Below are 27,353 nucleotides of genomic sequence, written 5' to 3' on the forward strand. Positions count from 1 at the left end.
ACGTCTATCCGGTGTATTAATGGTTGCCTATACCTCAGACTGTTTAAACTTTAATATTTGTTTCCATTAGAATCAATAATAATTAAAGCAGTTCATTAACATTTTACAAAATACGCGTTTTTATAAAAATATATCTATAATACGTATCTGTGATACCCATATTATCTTATATTTTTTATTTATTTAACACAAAGTAGTTATAAATAATTACTTCAGCAGGAGACACAACTAAATAACAGAAGAATGACAACAGAACTGTTCTGATGATGATATGAATATACCTCTTTCAAAATACAACAGGAATAGAATAACCGAGGAGGTAGTAGTAGAACTTTATGTTTATTAAAATGAAACTACTTTTATTTTAAATATTTACATATATTGTATCACAGTAAAAAATATACACAGTTTACACAAATGTTCATCTGTTTTTTCCTAAAACTGAAAAAATATAAATACCTATTTAAAGAAAAATTAACTAAATAGATGATATGACGTTTTAAATAGATTCAACAGCTTTAAAAAACTAACAGACATCCAAAAAACTTTAAAAACGACCTCATGTAGAGGTTTTTGCTAAACTATTTAAAACAAACTAGGTACTACTGAGCACTGGGGTTTTCTTTGAGGAGTCATACAGGTTGTTTCTTAAATAGAGATATTTGTTCGACAGAGATAGCCGAGTCTAAGGTTTGCAATATTTGTTTCAAAGTGGTAATGTTTTCTATCTTCTTTATAATATACCATATCCAATTAAAATTGAGAATGAGTAAAATGGAATCAAAATATGGGCAAACATGGAGAATCGTTCGTACTCGAGAACTCCGAAAAATTAATTAAATTCAAATCGAAGTGAACAAAACGTAGGTATGACCAAAATCTTGGATGTAAGAAGAGATTTATCTTTAAGAATAATATATAAGAACAGTCAATGGCAGTATATAGGCTTCAATATAGATGAAGAAATATTGAATCATATGAGAACTGACAACTTACAATGTCTGTCTGAAAAAGTGGGATTAAAGATAAAATATAACTATTGGCAATATATCCCTACACTATATAGCAAACAGATACTGGTACACGAGATAAAATAAACAGAAAAAATGAAACACATGAAATACAACAACGAATAGGCCTGACGTGGGCAGCATAATATGGTGAACTAAGCTCTATTCTAAGAAGTTAACTTCCCAGGTGTTCCAAACAAAAGGTTTATATTATGAAGTACAGACTTTAACACCGGTTTAAAGATCAGCAAAAAAAGTTAAACAACGAGCCATGGAAGTGTAATTTTGGACGTGAGGTTTCTAGAAAAAATAACAAAGCAACAAATCCGACAAGGATTCAGGCATTCAAGACGCCATTAAAAGAATTAAGACGCTAAAAGGTAATTGTGTAGAAAACATTGGAAAATAATGAGAATGATGTCCATGAGTGGACGCAATTGGCTGGATGATGATGATAAAGAAAAAATTTTTGAGTATTAAAAAATAGATTGTAAATCTCAGTTGTTTGAGAAATTGGAATCCAATCGTAACCAAATAATGTACCTACTAAATGCACCATAATACTGTTTACTATGAATACGCTTGAGCTCTAAGTAAAGAAACAACCTGTGCATATAAAATAACTAATTATTTAACGAATATTTTAACGATACTAGGGATATTTAGTTCATATATAGATTATTAAAGACTGTAAAAACTTTCAAAGCTTTAAAAAACTAATTACACCAATTAATACTGATAGGTTAAATAAATTTGATAAAAACTGGCATATTTCTTTAATATTCTAAATATGATTATCATTCCGGATATCATTTTTTAATTAGATTAATTCCTAGTGATTGGTCAATTTGGATATCGTACAGTTCGTTTCAAATTGATAGAGAAAATATTTGGCTGCACAATTGTACACAGTCTCTAAATTTTAATTTGTGAATTCCTACTTCCAATAAAACGATAGTTAGATGAAAAGTTTTCGACCTAGCCAATAGAGGGCGCTGGCTACAATTGAATGGCTGTTTTGTCATATCGGTACACAAGTTACAAGTTTTTAAAATTGGCGGACAGTTAATCTCCTGATCTAGTCGATCGATTTTAATAAACCTTGATGCATTTGGTTTGTCTTAGTTTACTCTATGATAGTTTATCACAATTTGACAAAAAAACTAATAAAATTTTTGTGACTGAATGTCTGCCAATTTTTTCAAATGTCCATTTCATTTTGAAGAATTTTCAATTGTTCTGGTAAAATGAAAAAGACAGCAAAGATTTGATTTCACGCACAAAGCGTCTATGTATCTGTTGATACGTATTTCGACTTAATAAGTCTCATCAGAACAGTTATTCATAGGCGTTCTGTTTCGAAACTATTTTACCGATTGTTCTGGTAAACTATCATGTAAGGGCACTTTTTTGAAAACCCTCTCGAATTTTATATTACAGTTTTGACGTTAAAGATATTAACTGTCCGCCATAGAACAGTCATTGTTGGACGAAACATTTTTGACACCATCTTTAAAATACAGAAACAATGAAAAAAAAAAAAAGAAAAAATAATGTTTAGTAATCTTCAAAAGTTGTATAAGAATGTAAAAAAGATTGAATTGCCATATACAGTGCTAGTCAAAAGTCCGTTCCCCTCCTCGTATCTTTTGAACGGTTATACTTACAATAGTGAAATTTGGAGGGAGGTAATAAACAGACGTAGGCTTCTTAAATAGTCATAACAAGTGGCGTAATAGTGACAGCGCGACTGTGACAGATGATTTTAAATAGGAAGTTATGGCAAGTGATACCTATTCAACCATACTAATTTTATTTGAGTTTAAGCTCATTTTAATGAATAAACTAAATAAATACTAAAATTGTAGCTTCGCATTTAATTAATAAATATTAATACCCCCGCTTGTGGTTACTTGTCAAAAAGTTGACGTTTTGTCTCTTATTGTTTTTACGTCAACGTCAACTTTTTTGACAATTGACCAGAGCCGAACGTTACAATATTTATTAATTAAATGCGAAACTACAATTATTTTAATATACCTATTCAATCATACTAATTTTGTTTTGATTTAAGATGATTTTCACGAATAAATTAAATAAATACTAAAATTCTAGTTTGTCATTTAAATAATAAAAATTCTAACATCGGCCTTTGGTTATTTGGTCAAAAAAGTTGACGTTTGTCAATTCTCTAGTTATTTTTAATTTGCAAACGTGTTTATACCTGAATATTTAGTTTCTGTTTAGTCAAGTTGTTTTTAGTTAATATTTAGTTTAATTATTGTTAGCGAGACGTTTAAATTTTTAAAAAGGCAGAATGGTACGTACTGTAGCCGACAAAGTAGCAACTGTGTTAATAATTCCATTGCTGCACACCATTATGGTGCAGTAAGACGTTACCTAGATGATGATTATCGTGGTAGATGGATTGGATGACGAGATACGATAGAATGGCCAGCTCGGTCACCAGACCTCACATCATTAGATTTTTTTGTTGGGATACGCTACAGTATCCGACAATCACCCCTATTCTGTAACTACAAATCGAATAGAAATGAGTCAAATCGAATAGAGGTCAGCAAGTCGGATCGGAATTGTAGGAATCGGTATTCTGTAACTCATCTCGACCTCTACTATCGGAATGTTGTGTAGAAATTGATTTCGACTAGACAAGCCCTGTCGAGATCAAGTTTCGACATCGAAATTGGTCTTGACGTTTGTTTTGACATTAATTTGTTGACTTTTTTAGTCTGACATTTTTTAGTCTGTGGTGTTATTTATTTAGAAAAAGTTTACTAAATAATTTAACGGCTCAGCAGATGTCTTTTTCTTTGGTGTTCCGCTTGCCATTTTGTATTCTTGTAACGAACTTTTTAAACTTAACCAAAACAAATCAACCGAATAGCAATCATGATTGCCAAACTCCGTAGCGGAGAGGGCACTTAAAGAAGAAGAAAACAAATCAAAACTACTTGACGACAAGCTTGAAATATAATCTTCTTTTTTGATAAATTTTTCGCGCGCACTAGCCTTTCCAGTAACATAACGTCACAGAACACTTATTTCTCTTTTTAGTGCGGGGTTGCCATCAACTTTTGAGCGCGTCAAGTAGAAGTTGACGTTTTCGATTTACACCGATAACGATGTGAATTACAGAATGCCAATCCAAACACAAAAACGACGCGATAGATATCCAACATTCCGATTTCAGGTAATTACGATTCGACTTGGTCATTTCTATTCGATTTGTTAAAAGTTACAGAATAGATCTGAATATTGATATTTTGAAACAACGAATTGTTGAAGAGTGTAGGGCAATTTCCCCCCGACACATTTGAACGAACACGGCAAGAGTTTAGAAATAGGATGCATTACTGTCAGGAAATAGATAGAGCACATTTTGAACACTTACTATAAGAACTGGTTGTTAAATATTTATTAATTAAATGAGAAGCTACAATTTTAGTATTTATTTAATTTATTCATCAAAATGAGCTTAAACTCAAACAAATTATTATGACTAAATAGGTGTTGTCAATACCTTTCAAACGATGTATCACTTGCCATAAGGTCCCATTTAAAATTATCTGTCACAGTGGCGCTGTAACGTCATCTGTCACTATTACGTCACCTGTTATGACTAGTTGAGAAGCCTACGTCTGTTTATTACCTCTCTACAAATTTCACTATTATAACAATAACCGTTCAAAAGATACGAGGGGGGAACGGACTTCTGACTAGCACTGTATAGTAAATAAGGGACAAAAAAATATTACAAATGTGTGATTTTTTTAGCATTCTAGATGGTAATTATTACGTAAGCCTGAAAGGGCGAATATCCGGAAAATATTTGGTTTCAAACGAAGAGACTGAATTTATTTATTATTAGAACCCTGTACAAACTACATTAAACTTAATAGTGACATATATGTATTTACAAAGCGGTACATTTGTTCAAATATATGCAAATGTATCGTACAAAATACACAAAAAATAAAAACACATTTTTTTTTGCTACTAGGCCGAGAATTTTTATCTTTTCCTCGTATACTAATTAGAAATAATTAAGAATCAATTCTCATAGAGTCCAATTTGAGCAATGAGTCTGTAAACATTGACGCATATCATAAAAATGCTATACAGGGACGCATAAGCAATATTAAACTATAACTTTGAGACTCAAATGAAATGTACAATGTTTGTAATCTTAGATATTAAAGAGTTAAAGTCACAGATATCTAATAATATTCAGTTAAAGTTAGACGTATGTAACATTCAATGTGTTGGAGTTGCGGTTAAAAAAGACTATGATGCTAAGTCCATTTTCCCGAATAATTCTAATAGTTTGATCGATGGACTTTAACTCTCTATTAACTAAACTTTTATTGGTAATTCTGAACTGTAATTTTGCAAAATAAATCGCCAAAATTATGATAATAACAATATTAATCCTAAAATAAAATATCCAAAATCTATATTTAAAATTACGCCTAAAAATAATTTGATTAGAATGATTTCAAGTTCAGTGGCAATTTATATAAATACCATTGAAAAAAGCCTTTGCATATGCTTTGGATAGATTTAAAAGGACCAGCTCTTGAGCTTCATTCAGTAGAACCGAGCAGATATGGATATTTATCGTTCATACATCACTTTGGCAGTAAGAGAAAATAGTATATACGTAAGCCTTTCTGCTCTCCAGATCTCGATCGACTTGACCTCAGTTTCATTATCTTGATAAGACAATTTTATTCTGATTGTACTTAAGTTACCATACTTCACATTTGTTTGTGGGGTTCATTTTGGAGCCTGGCTTGCACTGGAACTCTTCGCTGAATTCTTTGAGGTTGCTCAATGCTCCTATGACTCTGAATTGGGCTGGCGAGTGAGAATCTTTTTCTATTTGAAGCAGTGTGGCTTCTTTAGTTGCGGCTGAACACCAAACCTAGAACATATTTTTGATACTTGATGAATATCGTCTCCAAGGCCAATTATAAAAAATATAAAAGAAAAGGAAAACTTATGAACACGGTATACGGGAAGAATTTGGTTGAAGAGATAAAACCAAACTATAAAATACTAGAAAATCCTGAATAATACAAGAAAATGTTCAGATATTTTATTGGTTGGCATTTAGAACATGTCTGTTCATAACCAATCAAATCGTGTCAATATTTGAATTAGAAACTGCCGTTACGTGCTATCTTCTAGACGCGCAATATCAAAGTTCGTGAGTCCGTGAATCGAGAAAAAATTATTTGTCCTTGGTGTTTTAAAATACTTCAATTATTTCGCGTTTAAAACGTGGTGATCATATTCTAGATAAATTTATTTACAGAGTTTAAAAGTATTCTAACAGAAATAGTAAAAAATAATGTATTTCAAAAAAAAACTGAAAGTAAAAGTGGAAGAAGAACTAACCGACTCTATTGAAGCTGTCAATGGGGTAAGACAAAGAGATTCCTCCAAAAGAGTATACCAAATGGGAGAGAAACAACTTAAAATAATCTGCTATGCAGATGACGCAGTACTACTCTCTCAATGTGAAGACGATTTATAACGTATGCTGCACCAATTTAATATAACCGCCAGAAAATTTAACATCTTATTTTCTCAAAAAAAGACAAAATGCATGGTTACAACAGCAAATTTACTAAAATGTAAATTGTGATGGAGTTTAAATATCTAGGCATCACATTATCTAGCTACGGAAAGCTCGAAACTGAAGTAGAAGATCAAGTGAATAGAGCAAATAGACCAGCAGGCTGCCTGAATGAAACAATATGGAGAAATAAAAATGTCAGGAAAGAAATTAACAAGAGAGGTACAGAGAGGACAAAAAGGATGTTAGAAACAGCAGAGATGGCAAAACAGCAAGAAGGATTAGAAAAATTGATGGCAAGACACTATAGAACGATCATATAAGCCGAATGACAAGTAAAGACGGCAAGAGACGATTTGCCAATAGGAAAAAGATTTGGAAGGCCATCAGGAAATTAAAACAAGCCCAGTAAACTCATCCTAGCATTAAGACGCCCAGATGGCTTATCGGCGAGAACAGATCAAGAAAAAGCAGAGACATTCGGAAAGTATCGTGAAGAAGTTTTTCAACCTCTACACTCTGTCAGTGCAAAAGAAGACAAAGTTATTTACGAAAGTCTAGCAACAATCAATAACAACAACAACAAGCAACAATATTATTCAGGTCTATGCTCCAACAAGTGACAATTCAGACGAAGAAATCGAAAAATTTTATAACAACATAGATGAAATATATATATATATATATACATACAATCTACGAAAACATACCCTGGAGCTGATATACATAGCGATCACAATCCAGTTATAATGGATTTTAGATTAAAAAGATTTCTCAAATTCAAAAAGAAAACAGTGACAAAAAAAATAGACATCTCACAACTGAAGAACCCTGAACAGAAAAAAGAAATAAGTATCAAGCTTGAGGAAGAAATAAAAACGATCGAAAACTTGGTACAGACAGACATTGAAGTAACATGGACTGCTCTAAAAACAAAAATAACAAAGATACAAGAAGAAGACATCGGGTTCATAAAACACAACAAAAAACAAGAATGGATAACGCAAGAGATCATGGACCTCATGGACGTAAGACGAAAACAATATAGCCTAGAATACAAGCGAATCAACAAAATCGTTAGAAAAAAGTGCAGGGAGGCGAAAGAAAACTGGTTGTCAACAAAATGCCTAGAAATCGAACAACTTCAGGAAAAATACGACACCTTTAATATCCATAAAAAAGTAAAAGAAATGACAGGTAGACACAAAAAGAGACAAGCAACAATATTAAAAAATGATAATAACGAAATAATTATGGGTACAGAAGACAAACTAGAGAGATGGAAAGAACACATACAAACTCTTTTTGATGACGATAGACCTTGTTCTCCACCATCCACAGACAATCGAATAAATGAAAAAGGCCCAGAAATAACCAAAGAAGAAGTGATTCATGCAGTAAAATCTCAGAAAGATGGAAAAGCCACCGGTCCAGACAATATCAATGTCGAAATACTTAAACTAATTGCAGATAACGAAAGTAAAAGCCTAGATTTAATAACAGCACTATTCAATATGATATATGACACAAGTAAAATACCAACAGACTGGCTAAAATCAACATTCGTAGCATTACCAAAAAAATCGAATTCCTCACAATGCGATGATTATCGAATATTAAGCTTGATGTCTTATGTCCTTAAAACTTTTCTCAGAATTATCCATACACGAATTTACAAGAAGTGCGAGTTCCAGATGAGTGACACTCAATTCGGATTTCGAAACGGATTGGGAACACGAGAGGCTCTTTTTGCTTTAAATGTGTTAACGCAACGATGCAGAGACATGAATGTAGATGTATATGCATGTTTTATTGACTATCGAAAAGCATTTGACTGCGTTAACCATCAAAAGATGATCGAAATTCTGAGAACAACTGGAGTTGACCAAGAAGACTTGCGAATTATCTCAGAACTATACTGGCATCAAACGGCAACAATTGAAATAGAGCACACAACATCCGAAGACATACAAATCCGACGAGGAGTGAGACAGGGTTGCGTCTTATCACCGCTACTCTTTAATTTGTATTCGGAGTCTATATTCAGAGAAGCATTAGACGAGGTCCAAGGCGGAATTAAGATTAACGGAATCAGCATAGACAACATCAGATATGCTGATGATACCGTCTTAATAGCAAGCAACGCACAAGAACTACAAAATATAATAAATGCGGTAGTTCACCACAGCGAAATGTTCGGTTTACATCTAAACGTTTCCAAAACTAAAACTTTAGTATTTTCAAAGACACCAATAAACGTACAGGTGTATCCTATCAAGAATCGAACAAGCAAGGAAAACATTCATGAGCATTAAAACATTTTTTACAAGATCAGACCTTAGTCTACAGCTTAGAATCCGAATGATCAGATGTTACGTTTTTTCTGTCTTACTGTATGGCTGTGAAAGTTGGACAATGGACTCTGAAATAGAAAAAAGAATAGATGCCTTTGAGATGTATATATAGAGACGAATGTTAAGGATTCCATGGGTACAAAGAGTTACTAATGTTGAGGTACTTCGTCGCATGTGTAAACAAAAAGAATTACTAAAAATAATCAAAGAGAGGAAAATGCAATACTTGGGTCATGTGCTGAGAGGCGAAAGATATGAATTACTTCAAGTTATACTGGAAGGAAAAGTACAGGGCAAAAGATCAGTAGGAAGACGCCAGAACTCGTGGCTGAAAGACCTGAGGAGATGGTTCGACCGCTCATCCGCAGAGATCTTTCGCGCAGCAGTTTCCAAAACTACAATTACCATTTGGATCGCCAACCTTCGAAAGGAGACGGCGCAATGAGAAGAAGAAGCAACAATCCAACAGCCAGGTGAGCAAATTAAACCAGTTACAAAAAGAGAAGTAAAAGGTGTCATTAAATATAGATTAAAAACTAAAAAAGCTCCAGGTTAGGACCTTATAACAGGAACTATCTTAAAAGAGTTACCCAAAAAAGGAATAGTTACATTAACACAACTTTTCAAGGCCTTACTAATGCTCAAGATAGTACCAACTCAATGGAAAATTGCTGATATAATAATGATCCATAAACCTGGTAAACCGCCTGACGATCATACCTCTTATCGTCTTATTAGTATCTTACCGGTAATTGCTAAACTATTTGAGAGGCTAATAGCGATAAGACTTATGAGGATAATAACTGGTAATAATCTTTTCCCGAATCATCAGTTTGGTTTCAGAGAGAAGCATTTATTAATAGAACAAGTACATAAAGTCGTTGATGTAGTGAATAAAACTTTTGAGAAAAAAAATACTGTTCTGCACTTTTTCTTGACGTCAGTCAAGCTTTTGCTTTTGATAAAATCTGGCATGAAGGGTTGCTCTTCTAAATATAAATGAACGCTCAAGAGTTAATGTTTACTTTACTAAAATAATATTTAGAGGTAAGATCCTACCGTGTTAAGTATGAATCAGAAACATAAAAAATCTACCCTATACGATCTGAACGCTCAAGGTAGTGTTCTGGGTTTGACATACCAACAAACGAAAATGTAACGATTACAACAGTCGCAGACGACACTGCTATGTTAGTCACAGATAATAATTCTGCAATAGGTATAGAATATATTCAAATGCATATTAGGAACATTGAAAAGTGGACAAAGAGCATAAAGATCAATGAATCTAAATCACAACATATTATCTTTACAAAATGTTTCAAAATATTGCCTAGTATAGGAATAAATAACAAAGCAATTCCACAAGCTGACAGCATGAAATACCTTGAAATGCACTTGGACAAAACTGTGACATGGAAAACCCATATATGGAAAAAGCGCCAACAGTTGAACTTAAAATTTCGTAAACATTATTGGATATTGGATTATTGGATCCCTAAATACTCTATTCGAAGGCCATTCTCTTAATATTATTTACTGTTACAATTATGTCCTTTTGGTAGATACACTTCCTCATTTCCTACAATTTTGAATGAGTGGAAGAATCGCTAGAAGTTATTTTAAGAGGTACAAGAGCCATATCTTGCTATCTGTTGTCCATGTGAACAACACATGTGGTTTCAATCTTCAAGAATTCGAAAGAGAGAATCATATTACAGACATGACCGTGCATAAAGGGAATATTGAAAATATTTCGATCTTTGTTACATAAAATACCCTTTAAATAATCGTAAATATAGTCGGTTCGCTATATTTACGCGGGTTACGGATTAACAAAATTATGCTAATGACTCATTGATAACCAGTTGCTGTAAAAGACTTCCCAGAAAATTAGGTAAAAACTGCATTAATGGTCATATTTTAAAATACATTAAAATAACATTAGGGTAGGTATAAATTTGTTACAATATTGCAGTTGAATTGATTCTTTGCCACTGTTGACATTGTATGTTTGGTGGAAATATTTAAAAATGCCTAGACGTGTGTTAGATGTAGATAGTCTAATTTGTAGTGTACATAAGTATTTTACGGATGAAAAAGAAAATGGCGGTCCTTTAAAATCGGTAATGTCTGTTCAACAACGCGTATGTGATGTTCTAGGAATTAGTGAAACCAAACTAAAAGGAGTATTACAAAATCGCAATAATGAACGGCCGAAAGAAGATCACCGAAAAACTCGCCTATCATTGAAAACGAAAGATATTCCAGATGGAAAAAAATTTGAAATTCGTGATACCATTTATCGAATGCGAGCCAACAAGGAACATGTGACCTTAAATACAATTCTCTCGGAATTAAAAGATAGAAAATTTGACGAAATTGGCAGAATAAATCTATGGCAAGTGATACATAATTTGGGTTTCAAATTTCAAAAGGAGGATAACAGAAAAGTCCTTTGCGAAAGAAGTTCTATTGTGCATAAAAGAATTAACTTTCTAAGAAAATATTCTAAATTAAAAGAAGAAAGGGCAAATTTTATATATTTAGACGAAACATGGATATTTTCTAGGGGTGCAACCAAGAGAATATGACAAGATGATAACGTAAAGTCTATCAAACATACTGATGGAGAAGGGAAGCGACACATAATTTTACATGCAGGAGGGAAATCGGGTTTTATAAAAGGTGCTGATTTAATATTTTCATCTAAATCAAAATCAAGTGACTATCACGATAATATGAACACAGAAATGTTTGTAAAATGGTTACATGAAAAACTTCTCTCAGGTTTAAGTGAGCCCAGCGTAATTATTTTAGACAATGCACCTTACCATTCTGAAGTATTAAACAAAAGTCCAACGAATTCTTGGACGTTAATAAAATTAAAGAATGGTTGACAAAGGAACATATACCATTTACACAACATATTTTAAAATCAGAATTATTACGCTTGGCAAATATCCACGCAAAACCAAAAACCTTTGTTGTGGATCAGATTATTGAAAGTTTCGGTCATCAAGTTTTACGTCTGCCACCGTATCATTGCCAGTTTAATCCCATCGAATATATATGGGGAATAAAAAAACAATATTATGACAACCATATTGGGCCTAACGGTTATAGCGACGACGCAGTTCGGGAAACTTGGCCAAAGGCACTTTCAATTGTAACTCCAGAAGTGTGCGAGAAACTAATAGAAGATTGGTGGACTCGTGAAAATAAAATAAACGAAATAAGTCCAATCATAATAACAATTAATGGTGATGACAGTGATGATGATGACGATTATGATATTTTTGATGATAATGACTGATTTTCATTTTTGTTGGCAAGTTAAATTTTTTTATTTTTCATTAGAAATTCTCTCCATGGAACAAATATACATAGACCATATTTTCTGTGTGAAGTGTAATATAAAATTATTATTAGGTTTATATTAGCCACATTAGACTCCATTAATGAAGTTATTCTCCTTATTATACTGTCAATTATATAAAAGATTTTCCATTATTATTTAATTAAAAAAAGTTATGGATTATTTTTTATTTCATTTGACCAGTTGATATTTCCCCAAAGAGCAGGTAATTAAAACTGGGTACTTACAATAAAATTTTTAATCCGAAACCCGCGTAAATATAGCGAACCGACTATAATTAATAAACATTACCTGAGCGAAAGCCACAAAGAAGAGTTGTTTGTGATTGAGCAAAAGTCCCGGAAGCTCTTGTGGTTCAGGTTGATTTTCCATTAATCGTAAGTATGCGTGATAAGCTGCCTTTAATCCGCCGTTATCGGCTATATTTTCTCCAAGTGTTTGATTTCCGTTAATGTTTTTCCCATTTACTTGGTATTTGTCTACAAAAAGATAATAATTTGCTCCAAAAAATTAAATAATAAAGCAATAAACTAACATGCAGAAATGGGAAGGTTTTATAAAATACAGAAATTCAGGAAGATGATGTGGCTCGATGCTGTCTAGTTTCAAAAAGAGAATACTTACTATACTGATCTACAACGCATTTTGTCCTTTGTTTAAACTTTTCAATTGTCTTATTTTTCCACCAATGATTGAGGTTACCAAATTTATCAAACTCTCTGCCTTGGTCATCGAAACCGTGAGTTAGCTCGTGTCCCATGACTACTCCCATACCCCCGTAGTTCAAACTTGGAGGAAAAGAAGAGTCGTAAAAGGGGTTCTGTAGAATTCCAGCTGGAAAGACCATTTGGTTTTTGGTAGGGGTGTAGTATGCGTTTACGGTAGATGGAGGCATGCCTGAAAATTGAGAAATTGATAAAAGTATTTCTTTCGTTTTTAAATATATTAACAAAATAGTAAATTCTACAATAAATATGGAACGTTCCCCACGTTCCGTCTTCAAGAAAATATTGGTTATAGATTGAGTTGTATGGGCTTTAACATTAAAAAAGTGATTTAAATACAAAAAACCACAAAAAAAATGAAATTCCTGTAGTTGTCTGTATACCATAGAGCACAAAAGTTTTATTTAAAAATCCTTAATAAAAGGTATATAATTAAAAGACCCTTTCGAGCTACATCACAGAACGTTTTCGGACTATAACAAGTCCATCATTAGTGTATGTACCAGGTGTATATGAGTCAAGTCACTAAATATCTGGGTAAAAACCTTTAAAATGATACAACATTTGTTATTTGTATCATTTTTGTTAAAAAGATGGTGTGATGTTAAAGTTTTTAACAGATACCCTGTATGGCAACGCAAGACTCCCAAGGGGGGTTGCTGCTGACCCTAAAACAATGTCTCTGTATAGACTGTAGATGGGAACTGATTAAAAGGACAACATTTCTTCTTCTCTTCTCATAACGCCGTCTCCTTTCGAAGGTTGGCGATCCAAATGGCAATTGCAGTTTTGCAAACTGCTGCGCGAAAGATTTCTGCGGATGAGCGGTCGGACCATCTCCTCAGGTCTTTCAGCCACGAGTTCTGGCGTCTTCCTACTCATCTTTTGCCCTCTACTTTTCCTTCCAGTATACCTTGAAGTAATTCGTATCTTTCGCCTGTCAACACATGACCCAAGTATTGCATTTTCCTCTCTTTGATTATTCTTAGTAATTCTTTTTGTTTACACATGCGAAAAGTACCTCAACATTAGTAACTCTTTGTACCAATGGAATTCCCAACATTCGTCTGTATATATACATCTCAAAGGCATCTATTCTTTTCTCTATTTCAGAGTCCATTGTCCAACTTTCACAGCCATACAGTAAGACAAAAAAAACGTAACAGCTGATCATTCGGATTCTATGCTGCAGACTAAGGTCTGATCACAACATTCACAACATTTATTGGACGGATGTATTATCGGACGGATGCATATCGGATTTATTATTCCGAAAACATTCTGTGATGTAGCCCGAAAGGGTCCTTTTAACTATATATCCTTTTAACACCTTGACCGCCACGCCAAATCAGTGCAGAGTTCCGTTGGGCCACGACTTTTTTGTTTAAACTATCTTTAGAGAATGGGAAATGTCTCTAATCGCCACGTGTATACATTTATATACACGTTTAAGAGGGAAGTTACCACGTCTAACCTTGACGAAACGATCAGTAACTCGAGAACACGAGAATATCAGCTGTAAAGAATCATTCACAACGTGCTTTAATACATTAATTATTGTGCATAATATCTTAGGAGAAAAAACAACGGTTTGCAGAGTTTATGGGATGACAATATGAGCGATGATACCGAGGATCTATATCACAACGACTCAGATAATGATTCTGTGTACAAACAAGATAGATCGAGTGCTGGCAGTAGTGTATTGACTTTCAGCGAACCTAGGGTAAAAAGACGTAGGATTGAGGAGCTGGACCTTGAAGGTTTGTAATTTTTTCTGTTGCATATTGCATAAAATGTGAGATTTTATTCACCAAGTGTTTCAAATCATCACTCATGGAATTTTATTATTTACCAAAGTTATAACACCAAAAAGAAACTCAAGATTGTTTCTCAATAGGTAATAAAAGTTTAGTAGGTATTAAAAATTAAAAAAAAAATCATAATAATAATTGTGGTATGAATGAATCGTCAAATATTTCTGCAATTTTTTTGCGACCAACACTAACACAAGAAATATGAACTAGCGTAAAACTTTCCTAACCATATTTTTTTTCAGTCTTCTTACAAGTCTCTCTGATGACGGGTAGACCCAGAAATACGTGTAAGAGAATGATAAGAGACTCGAATTAAAAACAAACGCAACCGTCTATATATATATTTATTTCATATTTTTTTGTTTCAGAATCTGAAGGTTCTGAAACAAATGGTTCGTCAAATGCTATAGAGCAAGGTGTTGTGTCGGATTGGGGCGTATTTGTTGGAGATCTCAAAGCCTTTGATATTCATGGGGACATTGGTTTGGTCAAAGAAGTACAAGATATGAAAGGTGAGGATATATTTGCCTACTATAAATTATTTCTTGATGAGAAGCTAATAAATACTTTAGTAACCGAAACCAATTTGTACGCGGAACAAATCATAATAAAAGCCATTACGGAAGAGACCCTCATGCCGTCCTCTAGACTAAGTAAATGGACCAACGTGACTCGCGAAGAAATGTATTGTTTTTGGGTTTTCTGCTATAGATGGATTTAGGCAAAAAACGGAAAATCACAGATTATTGAAAAAATTCTGAAATTTATTGGTCTGAAGCGGCAAATCGACTGTCTCGAAACCGCTTTGAATATATTCTAAGAATGTGGTATTTCGCTAACAATAAACAATGCAAAGAAGGAGACAGACTCAGCAAAATTCGATTCCTGGTTGACTCCCTAAATAAGAAGTTCAAGCAAGTTGGGCCTTCCTGGCGAAAATGTCTGTATAGACGAAACAATGGTACCCTTCCGAGGGAGCTTAATTTTTCGACAATTTTTCAAAGAAAAACGGCATAAATTCGGAATTAAGCTTTTTAAACTACATATATCTCCCTGGAGGGTATGGTTAACATTCTAAAATATATTGCAGAACAGAAAAATTAAATGATATGCTGGTAGCCACAAAGATTGTTTTTTAACTTATGGGTGGGTGTCTTGATAAAGGCATGACTCTGTATACCGATAACTGGTATACCAGCACCTAGTTAGCACAAAAATTAGTTAAAATAAAATCCTATCTTGTCGATACACTAAAAAAAATAGGAAAGGAATTCCAAAAAAAAATTTGTCAACAAAATTGAAAAAAGACGAAATTATATGCAGAAAGAAAGATGGCATAGTTCTATTCAAATGGAGAGATAAAATGGACGTGTTAATGCTCACAACAAAACATGATGAAACGCTAGTTGAAGTTCCAGGCAGAATCAATAAATTTAAAACCAAGGCAGTTGTTGATTATAACAAAACGAAAACGTTTATTGATTTATCTGAACAGATGTCGTCATATTCAACTTATGTAAGACGAAATCTTAAATGGTACCGTAAACTTGCAGTAGAATTGCTTACTGGAACTTGTGTCTTAAATGCTTGTTATTTATTCAATAAAAACAATAACAAAGTAGATCAAAAACAAATAACAGAATTCCGAAAAGCTTTATGTTTCAAGATGCCTTGCTTTTGGAAAAAAAAAGAAAATCCTTTAGGCTTTTAACTGCAAGCACGACTAAAATACAGATTCATCCAAACCTAGAAAAATGGACGTTGTGCTATATGCTACAAAAAATATAAGGATGCCAATGGGCGTGCATAGGTAAAAAAAAAACAAATGTGAAACTTGTGAGGAACATTTTCTGTATCTGGAATGCTTTTTTGACCATCATATTTGTAATAGAAAATGTTTTTTGTTATTTTTTTCTTTCTTTTATTACGTAGAATTTTTTGTTAACTCTTTTTACTTGTTCGAAAAACTATTGTAATTAATAGCTTATTTTTAGTTACTTTTTGCCATTTGAATAATCAAGGTTGCTGTGTTACTGTGATAAATAGTATAAAACGGTATAGCTAATAAAGTCGTGATAAAATATGAAAACTTTTTAATTTCCTACTGCTAAGTATATTTTGATGAAGCCTCCGGCCACGTCAGTTACCTACCCATATGAAATACATAGGTATTGCGCTCTTTGAATATACCCATGGCTCCAACCAAAACTTTACATGTGTATCTAAAAGCATACACGCAGCGATTTTGATCCTCGCGTGTGTATACTTTTGGATACCAACGACGGTCAAAGTGTGAAATAAATTTTTTTTAAATACAAAAACGTTTTAGAGCTTTTTAAAATAAAGTTCCCACTTCAAATTAATGCCATATTATTAGTTTTTACTAAAGTTATTACTTACTCCAAGTAGTTTTGTTGACAGGTTCATTTATTTTCTCCAAATTTTTCTTTAAGTTGAAATAACTTATCTGAATATTATTTTCGAAGTAGGTGTTGTTCCTTATTGTAAGTTTTTCAAATCTTTCGTCCAGCAAGTTCATATCTTTCACAAATTCCGGATAACCTAAAAAATTACCAAATAAAGCATTTGTAACATTTTAAAAGTAAAAGCTATAGGAGAGAAAGGGGAATAATGGTCACTTAAAGGAAAAATACTGTGAGCGATATGTTAAATCATATTTTATTGAGGTTTCTAGTGAAATGAGTTCGTTTGTTATTTGACTGTTATATTTTAATTGGGTTCGTAAAGCGCTAATGATTTATTTTTTTAGCTCAATAAGATAGCTCGATAAGCTCAATAGCTCAATAAGAACAATGATACATTAAATTTCATTTATTATTCGAGTTATTAAGTTTTCCCAAAATGTCATGTTTACTGATGAAACTCATATCATCTACTTTTGAGAAAACAAATCTGTGCCCTTGACCTCTATATGCAAGCATAAACTTTTCGGAAATAGAGTTCTTCCTCAGTTTAACCACTTCAGCCGGAAAATTCTTTTTTGCTTTTTCATTTGAAACTATCACAAGAAGAAAATCACCTACGTTAATTTGTTGTCGTAGTTCTTCTAGGCCAAACCTTTTGGGTTGACTATCTTCAAGTTCGCAGTCATCGACGTACACTTAGTCCACCACAGAATCAGATGAATCAAATACTTTTGTTTTGTCCTAATCCCCAACTTGAAGAGCACGTTTTTTCAAATTTTGTTCTCGTTCTTTCAATTTTAAGCGCTCTTCACGTTTTTCATTCTTTTTTTCTATCTTATCTTTAAATGGTGTTGACGTCAAAATTTGTAAGTTACGTACCTATATTGCCATAATAATAAGGTAAGATCGGGTAATTACGAAATTCACAGAACGACCAAGGCACTAACATGATAGAATTAATTTATTATAAAATAATTCAATTCTAAAAAAAAATAATGAAATAACCACGCCGCTGGAATTGTATGATATCCTAACAGGTGGCATTGACGTCAGCAGCGGGCTTAAGAAAGCGCGGTTGCCACAATTACCTCAATGTATATTACCTATGACCAGCTGAAAGATTTACGCACTGTATATATATATATATATATATATATATATATATATATATATATATATATAAATTAAACTAAATTACCAACCTATCATATCGGAAATGGCATCTGCTTTATCAATAGCAACATTTCTGGTGTCATTATCCATCCACTTCAAATTTTTGAAATTCATCTTAAAGGCGTTCCTTACATTATTGATCATATCTTCAGCTTGAGTTTTTGAGTTCTGATCGAATACCTCCCTTACAAATATTGCTCCAATGGCAAAACCTAAAATACGTACCCAAAAGACGTATCAGATAGACACATTTAATCATTCACTTTGATTACTGTCTAGGTTGGTTGCTGCTTACCTAATACAGAATTGGTATCTTGGATACAATACCTCCACTGTGGCTCCTCACCACCTTCTTGTCCCATTAATGCAGTTCTGAGGCCTTTGTATGCATCTCTAAACGCTTTAGAAAGACATACAGTGAAAACGCGTACAGTTTGCCATACCATGTAGTTATTGAGAACACTGCAAATCAAAACATTATTAGTTATTTTATTAAAATATTTATCCGCTCTTATAATATTAGAGAAATACTCCAAATATAATTTAGGTGAACGAGTTGTTTGATCTTTGACAGAAGCAGACTGGGAAAAAAAAATTTTTTTTGATAACTTTTACACCACTGTAAAATTACTGTAGAAACTGAAAGCTGAAACTTCTTTAGCCTGTGGTACGATCCGAGCTAATAGAAAGGATTGTTTACGCCATCATAATATGGATTAAGTTGATTTCATGCATTTTTCTCGATACGGCACGTAGCAGTCTCTGCAGATATAATATGTTACATGCGAAGATTAAGACGAGTCACGAAAAGAATAGCAAGGAGACAACAGGTACACAAGAGACGAGAACGGGACCGGCGAAGTGCGAAGCGAAACATAATACAAATTAGCGGGAGGACGCCAACCGTCATATATTCATGTATTGCGTTAATTCAAATAAAAATAAAGTTCTTTTTCACACGAAGTTTTTTGACTATTTACCAGCGGCACATTCGAAGTGCAAATAAAGTAACATTCAAGAATCGCCCTAAAAACCTTAGAAGATAAAAACTTGCTAGAGGTGACTTTGACTACCGTATTTCTAATACAGAGATTTCCTTTTTTAAGTGGAAGGATAATTGTATAGTCACCACTGCTTCCAACTTTCACGGGAGTAAATCAACCATATTGAAACGAAAACAACGTGATGGCAAAAATATCAACATCCCAACACCCTAAATAATAAAAGATCCATCACGACCAACTAATCCAATGTTACGGTTTGGACAGAAGATCCAATAAATGGTGGCATCGACTTTTTTGGGCATGCCTGGAAATAAACTTTGTAAATAGTTTTGTTACAGCTAAAAAAGTATTAGAGCCACCTCCAAAAAATTTGTTGGGATTTTCGAAGAGACCTTACTAGTAGCTTCTGTTTTGATTAGCCAACTCTATTGATTAGCTCCTGCAGATCGTCGATGTTTTCAGCTAGAATCATAGTTGGAAATAGCGCCCAGTAATTTGACGATTTTTCGGCTTCGCTTCCTGGGGTAATACCCGATTTGGTTATGCAGATATCACAGAACAATATACATAAAAAGCAAATGAGCAAGCCTTACGAAATGTAGATTTTAATTAAAATGATTAAAAATTGGATAATATTTTATACCTGATAAGATTAATTACCCATATTATTGGTTTATTAAAATTATAACAACTATTCTGTTAATTGTGATTACATTAAAAAACTGTGCTATCAATCATTTTCAAACAGAGTATAATTTAATCTAACTTATCTAACTAATCTAACTAATCAAACTGATCTAACTAATCTAACTCTAATATAACTAATCTGACCCAATCTGACCTAACTTAATACAGTTTCTTCCAAATACTATACAAAATATTTTTACTTACATCTTTCCTTCAACGGTTTTATTATACTCTTTAATTAATTTTGTTAAATTTCCTAAATATTCTGGGGCGTAAACTACTACTTCTTCCTTATTAGTCACTTTTTTGTTAACTATTCTCATCGCATCTTCGAAAAATTTTCTCCAGTCTATCTGTAAATAATGCAAAGAGTTTTTTATAAAAGCAAAAAAAGTATACACTTTTTCTATCAAATTTCTCACTACCTCAACTTTAACTTCATTTCGAGTTATTTAAATGTTTTAAAAATTGTACCTAGGTAATACGTTTATGATACCGTTCAGTACGAGACTAAGATTCAATTTACCCGCTCCAACAATGGATAAAACAAAAGAAAGCTTCTCTCAGTAGATAATAAAATATCTAAAAGTGAATCAAAAATTAACTTGAAAAAATCAGTCGCATTAAGAAAATTATTCTCGACATTCCCATACTAGCCTAGAGTCCATCTTAGGACTTCTAAGGGTCTCCATGAAAACTAAACTACTATGTGTATATAGTATAAATGTGTATATATTAAAAGTTTGAAAGCTCTCATGTTAATTTCGTTTGCAGAATTCAAGATTGTGTTTATCTCTGCCTGAAATGCAGAGATATATTCTCCTACTCCTCCTGACTATTCCAATACACCACCCTTCTGCAGTTTTGATCGATCTGTCTACCAAGTATAACCTTGCAGCCCGAGTTGTATGTTTCGTCAACCTCATCCCTCTTGTGGGAATATGAGCTCTTAAAAGAGTCCTGTAGACCTATAGCTGGATACCATATGGTCAAAAGTCATCATATATTATAGGCCAGGGAAATAAGCAAAAAAAGTACCCTGTTTGTTACAATGAACAGGCTAGGCAAACGACAGTTATTTCGAGTAGTATGGACATCTGCAACATTTCTTGCAATATTTTCCTAACCTAACCTAACCGAACCTATGTTTCCTGCAGTTGATTTTTTGGACTTAATTAGTTATTAACGAATTAAGGTCAAAAACGGTAAATTTTTACTTTTTTCGTCTATCAGCAAAAGGTGAAGCATTTAAAACAAATTTAAGTGTAATAAAAGTTTTTATCCTTGTGTTGTTTAGAAAGTTGAAAAATAAGTCAGAAATTTCGGTTCTTTATAAATATTAAACATTAGTGATGTTTGTATTTTGAAAACGATTTCCGATTCAATTCCGATTTCAATTGTGGCTTATTCTCATTTTAAATAGTAATTATTCATGAAATACTCTCAGAATTTAAAATGTACTTACAAATGGAGCTTTAATTTGCAAATCCCCAATTTTCATTAGATTGTAGAGTTTCTCTTCATCTCTTCGCAATTCTCCGGGTATCGTTATATTGGCAAGTTTGGTTTCGAACTTTATAATGGCATCCATTTGTTTTCTGGTCGAGTTCGGCTCACCTCCCAATAAAACTCCAACCTAAAAAAATGACGCTAAATTTTGTACTAATAAACCTTTGTAAAGATATTTGAAAAAAAAAAATTTATATAAAAATAATAATGAAACACTAAAAATTAGTTTTCTAATTTCAATATACAGGGTGTAACAAAAAGGTTAAAAATTAATTAAATTGCATATTCTGGGACCAAAAATAGTTCGATTGAACCTAACCTACCTTAGTAGAAATGTGCACATAAAAAAAGTTACTGCTCTTTAAAGTTAGAAAATAAAAAATTGATTTTTTCCAATATATCGAAAACTGTTAGAGATTTTATATTGAAAATAGACATGTGGCTTTTATATGGCAAGAATATCTTAAAAAAAATAACAGTGAAATTTGTACACCCCATAAAATTTTTATGGGGGTTTTGTTCCCTTAAACTCCCCCAAATGTTTGTATATGATCAAATTAAAATATTATTGTGGTATCATTAGTTAAACACAATGTTTTTAAAACTGTTTTGGCTCTTAGTACTTTTTCGATAAACCAGTTTTTATTGAGATACGGCTTCTTTTCTGAGTACCTAACAAAATGTAATATAAATATACACTCATGGACAAAAATATCGAATATTTTGGAATTTTCAAATTTTTGGTTTTTCAAAATAAATTCTGGTTAATCAAGTTGATTATTGTAAAATAGAGTTTATTTTAACACTGTTTAATGAATAATTTTAGGTTTTTATGCGGAGAAAATTGTGAAAAAAATAAATGTTTAATATTGGGTAAATACAGTTATTTACTCTAAACTTAAATGATAATTTAAATTACTTAAACAAGTCGTTTTAACTGAAAGAAGTGCATAATCAGTAACGAGTATTCCCCCTCTAGCTGTTATTACTGCTTGATCTTTCTCAGCATGCTTGCAAGTATATTTTGGACATATCCTTGGGAAATTGCATTACATTCATCCTGTGCAGCAAACCGAAGTTGCTCGTAATACGTTATCGTATTTGAAACGGGATTTCTTTGTCGTATGCTGCGTTTTAGGTGATCCCACATGTGCTCTATTGGATTTATATCCGGGCTAAACGGTGGCCAATGCAATCTTCGAATTTGGACCTCATCAAGATAATTTTACTCACTATGGCAGCGGCATGTTGTCGAGCATTATCGTGCATTAACGTGAATCTTTCATATCCAATGTAACCAACATATGACAAAACATGATCTTGCAGGATGTTTTAAACGAAAGAATTACCAGTCATCTGTCCAATCACTTCCACAAGTGCGGTACGTACCTCCCAACTAATACCTTCCCAAATAATTATGCCATCAACTTCAAAACTAACGGTCTGGGCGAGACTGCAGCTGGCGAATCGTTCTCCAACTCTTCTGTAGACGTAGTTTTGACCATCTGGCTTTCATAATAGGATTCTGGTCTCATCAGTGAAAAGAACGTTTTTCCAGTTGTCGATATTCCACTAAATACGTGTTCTTGCAAATTCCAAACGACGAGCTTTATGATTTTGGAGAAGACGTGGAACTTTAAGTTTGCTTCTTTTGATCTTCGTCTAACTGTTTGTGAACTCACATTAACTTGTCTAACATTTAATAGCTCATTTCTGAGGTGCATCGATGTCAATGAACGATTTCATGTAGAATTAAGAACCAAAAAACGGTCATCAATTGCGGTTGTGCACCTTGGGTGTCCTTGACCAGGCCTTCGTACAAAATTTCCTGTTTCGCGGTAACTTTTTAGAGTATTCGAAACTATAGATTCAGTTCTGCTGAGACGTCGTGCGATACCTTTTTGTGCATATCCTTCCTCGTACAAAATTACAATATGTGCTACTTGGACTTCATCGCAGTGTCGAATTGGTGGGTTACTTGTTTTAAACTTAGTTAAATCAAAACAATATTAATAAATTAAACTAAAAATAACCGAATTAGTATGATTTTTCCTTTACGTGAAGAAGGATTTTTATGATAAAATGTACGAATGACACTAACCACTGAATAAACGTCAAAATAAACATCAAAATATTTCAAACCAGTTGAGTACATCAGCCTACTATATGAGTATTATCAGTAATCTAAAATTATTTTGGAATAATGATGACTACAGAAAAAATTGGAAAATTCCAAAATATTCAATATTTTTGTCCATGAGTGTATTTTCATATTATTACCAGGTCTGTATATTCTTACTTAACCATTTACAAATATGTGGTGGATTTTGCAAATGTTCAAAATGACCTCCAATGTTTTGAATACACATTCGACACCGTTTTAAAAAGGTAAATCGAATATTTTGGAAAATCATGGGCTTTTGACGAAATCGATTTGCACCTTACTTGACTCTATTCCTTAGTTATTGTTCGTTCATAATTGGTACGGAATATACATACCCATTCATAAAACCCCAGAAGCCAAAGTCAATTGGGTTGAGATCTGCACCTCTGGGTGGCCAAGAAATAGGCGCATCAAAACCCTTTTCCAATCCAACGTCCAGGATACTGATCGAAAAGATATTCTCTTTCATCATGGTAGTACACTGGAGCCCCATCGTGTAAAAACCACATATTTTTCCTGACTGCGAGATTGGCCTCGTCTAAAGTCTGGCCCATTTTCACTGGCCCTATTAGGTTATTATCCACAATTTCTGCCCAAACATTGACTTAAAAATTTCTTTGGCAATGAGTGACTTTTCTTTGCGTGGAGGTTTTCTTCGGCCAAGATGTGCGGGTTATGATGGTTCGTAATGCCATTTCTGTTCAAGGTAGCTTCGTCGGTAAACAAAACACGATTAATAAAATGGACATTTTGTGTGTGTCCCATTAAAAACCAATCGCAAAACCCCATTCTTTTAGGATAATCTTCATCCAGTAATTCTTGAACGGGCGTTAAATGGTAAGGATAAAATTGCTGTTCCTTGAATCTCCTCCAGATCATTATGTGAGAAACATTTAATTGAGCCGCTACTACTCTTGTACTGCTTCCAGGGATTTCTTCAATTTTCTATCAGGGGTTTCTATCTTTTTGGTCGACCATTACTACTAAGTTGCGGTCGCAATGTGCCTGTCTCTCGTAAACGACGATCAATGGAAAGAAATAATCGTCTGCCTGGTGTATTAAGATTAGGATATTTCTCTGCATAACGCCTTGCAGCTGCTGCACTATTCCCTTGGCATTCACCTGCAATTACCAAACTACCAATAATTATCTAAAACCCTAATTTAGCCTGCTCAAACTTACCTAGAATTAAATGCATATCTGCCATTACTGAAAACGTGTACACCATTGTAATAGAAAATTTAGTTTTTTTTTTTAAATCTTAAATGCACAATAATTGGAATATTTATTACTGACAATATGTATTGTTGATGTTAGTATTTAATACATAGTGACCATAGCAACAAGTGTTATACAGCGGAGTGGAGAATTTTTAAAACATAATAAAAAGGCTAAAAAAAATATTTTGATAAAAACTGGCTTATCGACAAAGTAGCTAAGAGGCAAAAAAGTTTTAAAAACATTGTGTTTAACTATTGGTACCACAATATTAGTTTAATTGGAACGTATACAAACATGGGGGGGGGGGTTTAAGGGAATAAAACCTCCATCAAATTATTATGGGCTGTACAAATTTTACTGTTATTTTTTTTTAAGATACTCCTGCTATTAGAAAGCCACATGTTCATTTTTAATATAAAATCTCTAACAGTTTTCGATATTCTGCAAAAAATCGATTTTCATTTTGTAACATCAAAGGGCTGTAATTTTTTTTATATGCACATTTGTATTAAAGGAAAATAGGTTCAATCGGACTATTTTTGGTCCCAGCAATTTATGACCTAGCTTTTTGTTGCACCCTGTATAGTACCCGTCAAAGAGAGCTTTACTCGTAGCGATTTTGCAATCTGCGTAGAATGCGCTATCTCTCCTCGCCTTGTTGGTAGATTCTATGTAACAAGTTTATAGAATGTAAGCTTGATTTGTAAAAAAACTTAAATGCAACAATTTTTCAAATTAAATATTTGTTGTAGCAAAAAGATAAGTATTTATTTGTAAAATATGTTGAGATGAAGACAGTTTGGCAATTATTATTCTATAACAATAAAGTTATCAATAAATATGAGGTAATACACATTTTTCTAAATGTAAAAACGTGCGTCCTAACTATTTCTTTAATAAATATTACTTTGGAAAAAATTAATTTATTAACCTTGTTATTAATAACAAGGTTTTTGTTTTAATTTACACAAACAATAGTTTTTAAATTCTCTTTTGAAACAAAACCTACCTTTGTCATGTACTCTAGGTAGGCATCAAGAACTTTAATATGATCCTTGGTCTTGTTCAAATAGTTATCTCTCGTTGGAAGCGTCAGACCACTTTGATCGATTTGTAAAACGTGCCTAGTTGAGTTTTTATCATCTTCTCCCACAGCATATGAAAAAAGGCCGCCTAAAAACCACAGATATATTAGCCAATACATTAAACTGTAAAAAAAACAGAGGAATTACGATTGCGGGTAGTTGCAGTTAATTAAAAATCCAATAAAGCAAAAAATCTTATCTTAACTGAATCAGGATTAACTCGAGTTAAGGAAAACTCTAAACTTAATAATTTAATTGAAATCTTATACTATAGTTAACAATTGACGATATTTAAACAATTACTCTAACATAGTAAAAATAAAAAAACTCTTTGTAGCAAACAAAAATCAAATCAAACTGTAGTTTATCAAATTCAATTCGCGCTGCGTTTATTAAGAGGTAACTGAAGAAAGATGTAAAGTAAACTATACTCTAGTAAACTGAAGTTTGAGTAACCTTGGTGTGTTTAATTACTGAGGTAACAGATAACAACATCTGTGTCACCTGTTTAATTACTTAGTAATTAAACAGGTGACCTGTTTAATTACTTAGTAATTAAACAGGTGACACAGATATGATCTCGTACTTGCCAAAGATTCAGCAATTCTCAAACTTTTCAAAGGTAATATAAGTCATTTACAGTAGTTCATAGTCTGTATGCTTCATGAAAATTCACTGACTCAGCTGATTACTAATTCAACTATTCAACTATTACTGAGAATAAATTATGTATTTATCTTAGCGATAGATAGGATATTCATCATCATTCTGGATTTACAACCCTGGTGGATCCTAGCCTCCTCATCCATCGCATTTCTCCGCCAAGTACGTATTCCCATATTTCTCATGTCTTCATCGATGTTGTCAAGGAACCTTGTTCTGGGTCTTCCTCTTCTTCTCTGACGAATGGGTCTATCAAGGAGCGTTTTTCTAGCTGGGTTGTTTTGTTTCATCTGCATTACATGCCCTATCCACCTTAGATATATTATCTTAATAAGTTTTATGATATCAGGTTCCTGGTATATTCTATAAAGTTCAAAGTTGTATCGTCTTCACTACACTCCATTGTCAATCACTGCTTCATATATTCGCCTGGGTTGCAACCTGATGAATTGTCGATTTACCGCCTCTGAAACCAGCCTGGTATTTTCCTACTATCCATTCTGCCACATCTCAAATGCTTCCAGTTTTCTGCAC

The 27,353-nt window shown here is 33.1% G+C and overlaps 1 protein-coding gene across 5 annotated transcripts in view; it reads right to left on the reverse strand.

Annotated features, from left to right (window-relative positions):
* Positions 1 to 363: 363 nt before the first annotated feature.
* Nep3 (M13 family metallopeptidase neprilysin 3) overlaps positions 364 to 27,353 on the reverse strand; it is a 92,571-nt gene continuing 65,581 nt past the window's right edge. For all 5 annotated transcript variants that reach the window (XM_072531464.1, XM_072531462.1, XM_072531463.1 and 2 more), the window contains exons 5-13: positions 26,081 to 26,244; positions 21,643 to 21,813; positions 20,382 to 20,530; positions 18,782 to 18,948; positions 18,516 to 18,698; positions 17,288 to 17,449; positions 12,970 to 13,242; positions 12,637 to 12,824; positions 364 to 5,955 (exon numbers count right to left, since the gene is read on the reverse strand). In XM_072531464.1, the coding sequence (XP_072387565.1) occupies positions 5,779 to 5,955; positions 12,637 to 12,824; positions 12,970 to 13,242; positions 17,288 to 17,449; positions 18,516 to 18,698; positions 18,782 to 18,948; positions 20,382 to 20,530; positions 21,643 to 21,813; positions 26,081 to 26,244 (1,634 nt within the window). In that variant the 3' untranslated portion in view covers positions 364 to 5,778. The remainder of the gene's footprint in view (positions 5,956 to 12,636; positions 12,825 to 12,969; positions 13,243 to 17,287; positions 17,450 to 18,515; positions 18,699 to 18,781; positions 18,949 to 20,381; positions 20,531 to 21,642; positions 21,814 to 26,080; positions 26,245 to 27,353) is intronic.

This window comes from Diabrotica undecimpunctata, chromosome 5 (genome assembly GCF_040954645.1).
Source record: "Diabrotica undecimpunctata isolate CICGRU chromosome 5, icDiaUnde3, whole genome shotgun sequence".
NCBI classification, from domain to species: Eukaryota; Metazoa; Arthropoda; class Insecta; order Coleoptera; family Chrysomelidae; genus Diabrotica; species Diabrotica undecimpunctata.